The 10,810-nt window shown below is 33.6% G+C and overlaps 2 protein-coding genes across 2 annotated transcripts; one reads left to right on the forward strand and one right to left on the reverse strand.

Moving 5' to 3' along the window:
• Nucleotides 1–461: 461 nt before the first annotated feature.
• Nucleotides 462–8,177, reverse strand: LOC109051848 (ras-related protein Rab-30-like). The gene is made up of 5 exons (XM_042770967.1): nt 7,999–8,177; nt 6,466–6,564; nt 6,231–6,314; nt 5,084–5,267; nt 462–4,053 (listed from the first exon to the last, which is right to left on the reverse strand). The coding sequence occupies exons 2-5, from the start codon at nt 6,550–6,552 to the stop codon at nt 3,803–3,805; spliced, it is 606 nt and encodes a 201-aa protein (XP_042626901.1). The 5' UTR covers nt 6,553–6,564; nt 7,999–8,177; the 3' UTR covers nt 462–3,802.
• A 705-nt stretch (nt 8,178–8,882) lies between these two features.
• LOC109051833 (NADH dehydrogenase [ubiquinone] 1 subunit C2-like) lies at nt 8,883–10,214 on the forward strand. The gene is made up of 3 exons (XM_019069318.1): nt 8,883–9,133; nt 9,756–9,899; nt 10,018–10,214. Exons 1-3 carry the CDS (start codon nt 8,995–8,997, stop codon nt 10,065–10,067), a joined length of 333 nt encoding a protein of 110 aa, XP_018924863.1. The 5' UTR covers nt 8,883–8,994; the 3' UTR covers nt 10,068–10,214.
• The last annotated feature ends 596 nt before the right edge of the window (nt 10,215–10,810 follow it).

Raw genomic sequence — 10,810 nt, forward strand, 5'->3', positions numbered from 1 at the left:
CTCTTACGAAATAGTAATCATATTATTTTTAGTAAAGTCATAATAAATGTACATGGTATCCTTCTATAATTATATCATTAATTTATCTATTAACATAAAAATGGGCTTATATAGGCTATATATAAATCATAATGATAAGCATATAGCCTACTACACATAATATATCAAAACGTTAAAACACACAAAAAAAAAAAAAAAAAAAAATCCACATTTACCTGGATGAGAATCTATGTCTCTTAAAGCAATAGTAGCCTATTGTTTCCTCAGCAGATTTTTATTTTTTTTTAAACTAAGAAAGTATGTGTGTGTGTGTGTGTATATATATATATATACATACACAGTGTGTGTGTGTGTGTGTAATATATATATATATATATATATCGCTATATATATATATATATATATATATACATACACAGTATATCAACACAGAAATCTTTTACATATTTCATACAATATAGTTAGTGTCATAACCATGTTTATTTGGAGAAAGGTATTAACTTGCAGTTTATATGCTGAGAATTAAAACATAAGTTACAGGATTACTCAAAGAAAACAACGCATTATGGCGCAATACTGAAATGCTGCAGTCATGGGGGTTTGTCTCATTATGATAAATGTATTACACATAATGCATCACAACTTATATATTGAAAGCACACACTAAAACAATAAATGTACAGTTATCTACTTTGGATACAAATCTTGTGGGTTCAAAGAATGGCGTTTCATCTTCACATTACACATTGATGAATATTGTACTTCACATAATGAAAATCATAATAACATTGTCCATACAGAAAAAGTAAGCGCTTAGTAATACATATACTATACTGGAAATTAGGGCATTTAACATAGAAAAGAAATAATTCTAGAGACTGGTACACAATGCAACAAATTACAATATGGCATAGATCTGTAAAACAAAAATACCTGACAGAGAAAATACTGTGCATGGCACGTCATATAACATAGAAAGAAAAAAGTTTATACAAAACTAGAAAAGGTTATCACTTTAAAATAAAATGTTAATAGAAAAGCTTAATATCATATAAGCAGCTATGTGTAAATATGAGGAAAATGCATTATATTGCAAAGTAAATGGCATGGACAACCGAAAAAGCTTAAACAATTGGTCCTCAAGTTAAACATTGTTAAGTGTTTTAGTGAATACATTTTGTTGAGTGTATATAAAAAATAAAAATAAAAAACACTAAAAATAACTGAATCATGATCATCACAAATATTACCAAGCACAAGGCATTTAAAACCTCAGTTGTAATTCTGTTAAAAAAAAAAAAAAAAAAAAAAAAAGATTTGAGGAAAAAAGCTCTGTAGCAGCAAGTAAAATACTGAAAGTCTACAAAAGAGGAGATTCACAGTTCCTTTGTAATGACACAGGTGCAAACAAACTCACAGCACAGCCAAGGTTGGAGGTACAAGTTCCAACTGTTTAAAAGTCATTAAAATGCACACCACAGTTCCAGAACAGACAAAGACCAACCGAAATCAGAATCACACTGTATCACACCTTTAAACAACTCCATCTTTTCCTCAATATGATGCATTGGAAAACAAAGACCATTTGTGCAAGAACTCACTGAAACATTTATGAAATACATCTCATTCACACAATAACTACACACACACAGTTCTCTTGACCTCTCAAGTGCCAAAAGCTTTAAACATCGCTACGGTTATTACAATACCAAAGCTGGACTAAAAGAACTACAAAGCATCCTGGTATATTTTAGTTCTGATAACAGATAAAATGTGTAAAAGGACAGAATATATCCAAATGGGAATCAGAGTAATCCTTGGAAAAAGAAACTAGTGGAATGAAATAAGCATTCTAGACAGTGCATTATAACATTAAGCCCATTGTTTCCTTTTTAGCATATAATGAGCAAAGACAATAAAGAACGATGTCTAGAACTTGGCCACTAAAAACCTCTGTCTAGAGCGGATGATCTCATGAAACCAGTTTGGGGTCAGTACAATTTTTTTAATCTTTTTGAAAGAAGTCTCTTATGCTCAACTAGGCTGCATGTATTTGATCAAAAATACAATAAAAATAGTAATATTGTGAAATATTTCAACTTCAGTCTTCAGTGTCCCATGATTTTTCAGAAATAAATTGTACTGTAGGTGCTGATTTGTTGCTAAGGAAATAGTTCTAATTAATATCAATGTTGAAAACAGTTGTGCTGCTTAATACTTTTGTGGAAAGCATTGTTTTTTTTTTTTCAGGATTCTTTGATGAATAAAAAGTTCATAAGAACAGCATTTATTAGAAACATCATCTGTAACATAATGTCTGTCATAATGAATAACTGTCAATTTTGATTAATTTAATGCATCCTTGATGACTAAAAGTATTAATTTCTTAAAAAAAAAAAAAAAAATGACCCCAACCTTTTGAATGGCAGTGAATTTTACCTTAAAATCAGAAAAAAAAAAGAAAAAAAAAAAGACTTTTTTGAAAAGAAAATGGAGCTTATTTTATGAACAATAATGCTCTTATTACTGTAATACAACAAATCTCATTCCTACACATAATGCAAAAAACAAAACTTGTAAAGTATGTATATATGTACTGTGAAGATAAAAAAAATCCTGAAAAATATAATTGCGTCTGGACAGTATTGTTCCCATTACTGTATTACAATACTGAGAATCTACTGAGAATTATGCTTGAAACAAACAAAAGTAAAACTTCCAGATCAATAAATCGACCCGGTTTGAGTGATATTTTGGGGTTTAAATATGACCCAAACATGTGCTCCATGAGATTCCCCAGTGCTATGTATTACATGATGATGCAAATGCCGGAGGCACATTGGGTTTTTGCTGACTTCTCAAAATGACGTTTTGACTTCCATGCAAGCAGTAAGGGGAGTTTATATTCTTACAAACTGACTACCTGATAAATGAGGATTTAAAATGGCGGTTTTCTGTCACAGATTATTTAAGGGAGCTGGCTATCTGTTTGCATTATTGACTTCTTCATTAAAAAAAATGCATGCATAAGCAACTTCAAACAATCTCGCAAGCAATCATCAAGAAGTGCATTTTGTGCAAATAATAAATGTGCACACCAACAGATGACATTTGTGGCAATGGGACTTAAAGAAGCAGTTCACCCTAAAATTAAAACTCTGTCATCATTTACTCACCCTCATGTCATTCCAAACCCATAAGCATCATATGGCTTCAGAAGACTTGGAATATAATGTCACATGGACTGCTTTGGTCACTGGATACATGTGGTTGGAAAAGAGCTTTGTGAACATTCTTCAAAACATCTTCTTTTGTGTTCCACAGAAAAAGTCAGTAATATGGGTTCTGAACAACATGAGGGCGAGTAAATGATGACAGAATTCTTATTTTTGGATGAAGTAGTCCTTCAAGTGGGTGAGACTGCTGATGAAAACCTGCATTCTCATTTTGTTTTCTTTTCAAATCGACAAATACATTGGCTCTCAAGTCAGCAGGGAAATCCCAACAGTTGCATTGTACAGAAGTATAGAAAATCTCATTGTCTGACCTATCAGCAAGAATTGTTGTGTAACAAGGCCCTTTTTCCTTGCCAAAAGCATCACCTCTAAAAGCAGCATCAACTTGATATCATGTTTTTCCCAAATATTTTAAAATACCCAGGGATTTAAGAAGGGTAAAAGACGTAGACTTCAACAACAGTTGAAAACAGTAACCACTGCAACTACACAGTGGTTACCAACAATACAACCACTTTGTATGCAATCCATGTTGCCCCCTCAGCCAGACAGAGTTGCCAAGTCTCCTAGTTTATGCTGCAGCAACTCAAGTAACTGATGGTTTTCCCTTCTCCAGGCATGGGAGTGGAGTCGTTGTTGTCCAGCGTGTTTTGCTTGGCCTCGCGGATCAGTTCGCAGGCCAGATCCAGAAAGAGCTTCTCCACGTTGTCCGATTCTTTGGCAGAGGTCTCCAGATAAAGCATGCTCTGTGCCTCCGCAAACTCCTCTGCTCGCTGCCGATGGACTTCTCGCTTGTCAGCCAGGTCTATCTTATTCCCTGCAAACAATAACAGCAGTGAAAAGGGCTCAAACGCTCTGGTTACAAGGACATGAAATACAGTATGTGTTGACAGCTAGAAGGTCTAACATAAGCCAGTTAGTTTGTTCAGTAACAAACAGCTCCAAAAACATATTAAACCAATGTTGATGGATAATTTCCTGCATTGGTTTACAGAGTGCATTGCGACCGACCGACCAACCTGACAGTCAGACAGATCAATAGATCTAGATACAGTGGAGAAAATATTTATTTGATCTCCTGCTTGCACCGTAACATTATGAAGCAATGAGAATACTTTTTGTATGCGAAGAAAACAAAAAGAATGACTTTATTCAACAATTTGTCTCCTCTCCACCTCACCGTAGCGCCATTTTGGAGAATATCCGCTGGACGCAAGCAGCATACACTCTTCTGTGTCAGCCGCGCTGCACGGATGCACTGTTTTCATTCAAAGCGTAAATACTTGAAGAAAAAGTATTCTTGTTGCGCGGCTGACACAGAATAGCATACGCAGTTTGCGTCCAGCGGATATTCTCAAAACTGGTAATACGGTGATGCGAAGAGACCCAGAGGAGACAAATTGTTGAATAAAGTTGTTATTTTTGTTTTCTTCGCTTACAAAAAGTATTCACATCGCTTCATAACGTTACAGTTGAACCACTGATGGCAGATGGACTATTCTGACCATGTTTTTCATACTTTTCTGGACCTTGACAGTGTAATGTACTCTTCCCGGTTTTCATCCAAAATATCTTAAATTGTGTTCTGAAGACGAACAAAGCTTTTACGGGTTTGGAACGAGATGGGGGTAAGTGACTAATGACAAAATTTTCATTTTGGGGTGGAGTAACCCTTTAAGGAAACATGACAATATTCTCCAATAGAGGACAATATGTGTCTAACACATACCATTGATTTTGACATTTATATCATCACTCTATATACTGTAGCTAAAAAACGAACAGCTAAAAGACAAATAATTTGTTTTATTATTAGAAAATAGTTCAATTAAAACTTGAATACTCACCTACTAAGATCGTCACCACTTGGTTGTTGGCATACTGCTCGATCTCCCTCAGCCACTCAGGAAGGCACCGGAAGGAATCCTCACAGGTGATGTCATAGGTGAGAATGAGGGCATTGGCACTGCGGTAGTAACTCTGGGTAATCGAGCGGAACCGCTCCTGTCCGGCCGTGTCCCAGATCTGGAGCTGTGGGAATGATTGGATCAAATAATCAGTGAAGTCACTTAGCACTTCTAGCAGAACCCAACACAAACTACAGCTTTCAGTCTATTTCATTAGCAGGAAGTGCACTGAAATGCAGAAAAATGCCCAGAGATGCACAGACACAAACACAAGGGCTAAATCAGTCAGTGTTCCAGTGGTCTAAATTGAGGCTTAATACATTTCAAGGCCAAGATTAATCACATTTATACTGTTAAAAAAGGATAAATAACAAGTATTGTCCTGAATATAAGTAGCATTATTTTTATCATCTGAACCATGCTGCGTCTTATATTCCAAAGAGACTTAAAATATAATATAATGCATGTCAAGCACACAAAATGTGCAAAAAAGGTAAGTTTATTTGCACACCGTTAGTGCCGGCTGTTTCAGTTTCGCTTTGAATAAATTATTTTAGGTTTGACACTTATAATAAAATTTCTGAATACTGTTAAATTTAAAGGATTTGTAGAATAAGGGAAACTAAAAAAACTTTAAAAAATAAAGGAAACTAAAAAAAAGATTAAAATGTGACCAATGCAATTTTGACCCAGTGCGACTAGTGAGGTGTGGCCAAATAATTTCTTAAAGTAATATTATAATGTTATTTCAATGTGATTATAATGTGACCAATGCAATTTTGACCCAGTGCGACTAGTGAGGCGTGGCTTCCATATAAAAATAGCACAAAAAAAAAAAAAAAAATTCCATATAAAAAAAACAATTAAAAAAATGACAGAAATAACTTAATATAAAATATACACTGAAAACTAAAACAAAAAAAAATAAAATTAAATTAAAACTAAAATTTAAAAATAAAATACTTCAAGTTACTATTTATTTATTTATGCATGCATGCATACATGCATATGCAAAAACCACTATATTCCAATTAAATTTCCACACAGTTACCTCAAAATGAAACAAAAACTAAAGCGGCTTACCCACCTTCACTTTCACTCCTTTTATTTCCACAGTTTTAATCATGAAATCAACTCCAATGGTGGCACCTTGTCCAGGAGGGAACAGCCCCTGGGAAATGCAAGATAAAGAAGTTTAAATGCAACGATTATTATAAAATTATTATTATCAGTGACTGCAAATTCTATAAAAACACGAACACATTGCAAACCTCTAGTGTTTTTGCATTCTTATAGGTAGTGCAATGAGTTATTCCACACACCTGAGTGAAGCGTCGGACGAGGCAGGTTTTGCCCACTCCTGCATTTCCTATCAGCACAATTTTGAATAAGTAATCATAATCCTCCATCCTCACGCTCAGCTGAGGGAACATGAATGAAGAGAGAGAGAAAGAGAGAGACAGGCGGATAATATGTGGGTGTTAAGAACTGCAATGCAAACTACACATGGCTGAGCAGCATCCCTCTGATAAAACACTGTTTGAAGTAAAAGAGCTGCAGCAGCCCTTACAGAACAAACATTTCAATGACACCAGTGATGTATTACTGAGAACAAACGAGGGAATAAACTATGCCTGATGTCTCAAGGGACCATTTTTTGCTGCCCATTCTTTAATTTATTAGATCAACAGTGCATCTGCCTCTGTATTTCACTACACACATTAGCAGTGTTTGTTTCCGAAGTGTTGCTATAGGAGAAGCTGCTATGCATGTGCTCAAACGCTGCTGTTGCCAAGGCCTATGGCAGGATGCTGAGAGGACCGCAATAAAAACACAAGGAATAAAGAACAACTCCCAAAGCCTCTTCCAACACACATGCATAAACGCAAACACACTTTCAACAGCACATTAAGAATTATGATTGATGTAAGCATACAAAATTTAAAAGAAATACAACTGAAAATTGTAAGTTGAGCACAAACAGATCTTTTAAAATACATTTTTGATTCAATAAACAGTTGACTGAATTAGCTGCATGAATAAACATTCCAACATTACACATCCATGTCATCACCACTGCAGAAATTATTTTCTCTCACATTCGTTTTGAAAATAATATTTTAAATAAAGAAAAAAAATAATTATATATTATTGTTGTTGTTGTTCACCGCTGTTAATATATTTGATCTCACATTCATTTTGTATGTAATTAATATTTATTAAAAAATAACAGTAAAGATAATTATTAGTTGAGGTTGTGCTCTGAGTCACAATTATATTTGATCATTTGCACAATTATTTATGTATTTATTTATTAGCAATTGATTTGCATTGTTTAATAAACTTTTTATGCTGGTTAAATCTCACATTACCACATATTGCAACAACATGAGCAGAACTTTTTTTCTCTCTCTCTCATAGAGTGAATAACAAATCTTCTAAACTGTATTCCATTTTCATCCAGAAATCAACATGTTGAAAACAGATGAAAAATAACTTCACTGTTCCTTATATTTTAAATGTTATGATTGTGATATGTACTATGTGGGAAAAATAAGGATATTAAATAACAGAACAGAAAAAAAAATGGATGACTATAGATGAAAACATATCTGATATGCAATATCTCAAAGCAGAAAACTGAAATCTGGTATGCAATATCTCTGAGCAGAGCAAAATGTAGAAAAAACACAGATGTGGCCTAATTAGTTTCCTTTATATTTAGACCATTTATAAATAGTGAAAACTGCACATTTTATTTTATAATTAAATAAAACCAGATGGCACAATGTTCTCCATTAGCTAGCAGGATGCTCTACACATTAAAGGTCACATTAAATCATCTTTACACTTACCAAACGCAGGGGATTCACCCCACTGCTTCTATTATTCCGAATGCATTCACTCTTTTCTCCAGGCTTTTAATCTACGCGACAATAGCAATCAAAACAACAGTAACCTCGGCAAATTTTCGACTCCAGTGTTGCACAATGATCGCAGAGTTTCCTCGGTTTTTTTTTTTTTTTTTTTTTGAGAATGACGTCATGTTGCTTCCCCAGTGAAGCCGAGTCCGGAAAACATCTCCGCTGCATTCTGGGATTTGTAGTCCCAGATCAGTGTAAATGGCAAAACAGTATTGTTATTATTATTATTTGTATTTTTTTAAGAGTTAAAGAGTTTAAGAGTTTTGATTTAAATCTCTCTGTTTGTACTTCATTTGCTTAAATTTCCATGCAGAAAAAAATTAAAATATATATATTATTTTTTGGTGTGTATATATATATATATATATATAATATATATATATATATATATATATATATATATATATATATATATATATATATACCAAAAAATATATATGCTAAAATCGTTATGCTAGTATAGTTATAAATAGATATAGTTAAATAAAGTAATTATATTTTCAACCAATAGAAAATAGTGTGTGTGTATATATAAGCATTTAAAAATGTATTTTCCCCTCCATATATCAATCCATATTTTTAATCCATTACAATACATTCACATAACTTATTTATAACGTGTGAAAATATAACACATTTAAACATACTTTCCAATTAAAAAAAATACAGTACATAAAATACATTACAATATATACAAATAATTAATCATTATTACATCAATACAAATCTAGTTCTGATCTGTGGTTCATATTCATATTTAGATGAGCCATATGTTCTCTCCGGAACACTTGTAAATTCGCCCTGTGTTTCTCACCGGACCGGTTTTCATTTCCGCCTAAACATTGCCCTTGATTTCCTCTAGGAGGTGATATGGAAAGTTAAGTGTCAAACGGATTCTGACTTTAGTAGAGCCAGCTATTTTGCAAAATGGGTCTTCTGCCTGACGAAGCGAAAGTTTTGCCTCCTCCGGGGATCGTCAACAGAAATTCAGTGTGGTTCGGGCTGTGCGGCTGGGCGACCGCGATGCTGCACAACAGTTTAAACCGCAGACCTGCGCTCAAAGCCGGTGAGAACACATCTACACCAATGCAATTATAATAAATTTTATATGTAACATCAACATATTGTAATTTAATTGCATAATAATAACAAATGAATGCGCTCGTGGTTGACTTTACTTGCACAAATGAACTGTGGTGGCACCGTGGTACAGTAATGGTGACAATTACTGTACATTTATGTGGTACTGAATGAATGCCACATTCATATACCTTGATATTTATATGGTACCTCGTCAAACAATAACATGGATACTAGCATTTCTTATTAACTTACCGAGATCAGTGGAATTGCTGTTGCATTCCTTCTTGTTACTTGGGCTAAACCATTAATAATGCTTGTGACCTCATATACTTTGTATATTATTACTATATATCGAACTGACCAGTCCAGTTTAGATGTCAAACTGTGATGTAAAATTAATTCAGCAATACCAGCTTTAATGCACAAGTGTGAATTTTACTTTTCACAAAAACATCAACAAATTTAATTCCCCTTGCCAGTTAAGTAGGCAATATTTTGAATGAAAATTAAAACATCAGTTGTATTCTAAAACATCAACCATTCCATTTTATTGTGTAAACATATATTTGAATTTCTGATGTTTTTCCTTCTTCTTATATATACAGGTGTTCATCGCCAAGCGCTGTTCACAACTGTTGGATGGTTCATTGGTTATCATCTTACAAAGTATGAGAATTATAAATATGCCACATTGGACAGGGACATGAATGAGTACATGCGGCTGCATCCTGAACAATTTCCAGAGAAAGGTAACAGCACATTATAGTGTGTTATTTTCTGTCTTGATGTTTTCTTTATATTTAAGTTGTGTATGTCACCACAATACTTTCAGTCTTTCAACTTTTTTATTTCACTTTCTCAAACCAGAACCGAAGACATTTGCTGAAATCGTGGAGCCTTTTCATCCAATCCGCTGAAAGGATGTAGTTGTCACAAGGAATGTGAAGACTACAGTTGCAAATCAAATCTGGCTGAACAGAGTTAAAATACTGTTAAAATACTCTTATGTTGATTTATTAAGTTGTGTCCTCAGTGTCATTAAACTGTTTGAAAAGAAAAAAAAATGACTTTTTTATTTATTTTTTTCAGTGTACAATTAGATTTTATATTACCAGATTATTAAAATTTTATGGTTAGTCAACACAAAACAAGATCATTATTTACCCACCCTCAAAAAAAAATGCAAATGTAAAATATCTAGATTCTAATTTGTATTCCATGGAAGAGATACACTTTAGAATGACAGTGCTTTAATTTTTAGTGAACTGCTCCTTTCACAGTTTGAGTTTAGTCTTGTACATGTGTGTATTTAGGATACTGATTATGCATCTGATGTCCTTCAAAGTGTGTTTGCCATAATGTCCGAAAGCTTGTTGCAAGGACATGCATAAACAAGGCCTTCAGAATCTCTGAAATGATTGTACAAATAATTGAGACAGCACTGAACAGAATAACAATACAACCATATCCTTTCTCATGCGTGGCAATGTGTGTGCAATGTGTGTGTGTGTGTGTGGTTTTGTTTGTGTGTGTGTGTGTGTGTGTACACGTGTACATCAGGGTTATTATCGTTGACCAAAACTATTTTTGTTAATTGAAATAAAGTAAATGACATTAAAAAAAAAAAAAAAAATAGAAATGTTACTTCGGCAACTAACTG

Source organism: Cyprinus carpio, chromosome A15 (assembly GCF_018340385.1).
Source record: "Cyprinus carpio isolate SPL01 chromosome A15, ASM1834038v1, whole genome shotgun sequence".
NCBI lineage: Eukaryota > Metazoa > Chordata > Actinopteri > Cypriniformes > Cyprinidae > Cyprinus > Cyprinus carpio.

Bases quoted from the DNA above. Each gene is read 5' to 3' on its own strand.
- LOC109051848 (XM_042770967.1), bottom strand. From the start codon at position 6,552: ATGGAGGATTATGATTACTTATTCAAAATTGTGCTGATAGGAAATGCA. The intron at 6,315-6,465 runs GTGTGTGGAATA...TGCATTTCCCAG, and splicing joins TCGTCCGACGCTTCACTCAG to GGGCTGTTCCCTCCTGGACA. The intron at 4,054-5,083 runs GTGAGTATTCAA...TATTGTTTGCAG, and splicing joins AGTGGTGACGATCTTAGTAG to GGAATAAGATAGACCTGGCT.
- LOC109051833 (XM_019069318.1), top strand. From the start codon at position 8,995: ATGGGTCTTCTGCCTGACGAAGCGAAAGTTTTGCCTCCTCCGGGGATC. The intron at 9,134-9,755 runs GTGAGAACACAT...TTATATATACAG, and splicing joins CAGACCTGCGCTCAAAGCCG to GTGTTCATCGCCAAGCGCTG. The intron at 9,900-10,017 runs GTAACAGCACAT...TTCTCAAACCAG, and splicing joins TGAACAATTTCCAGAGAAAG to AACCGAAGACATTTGCTGAA.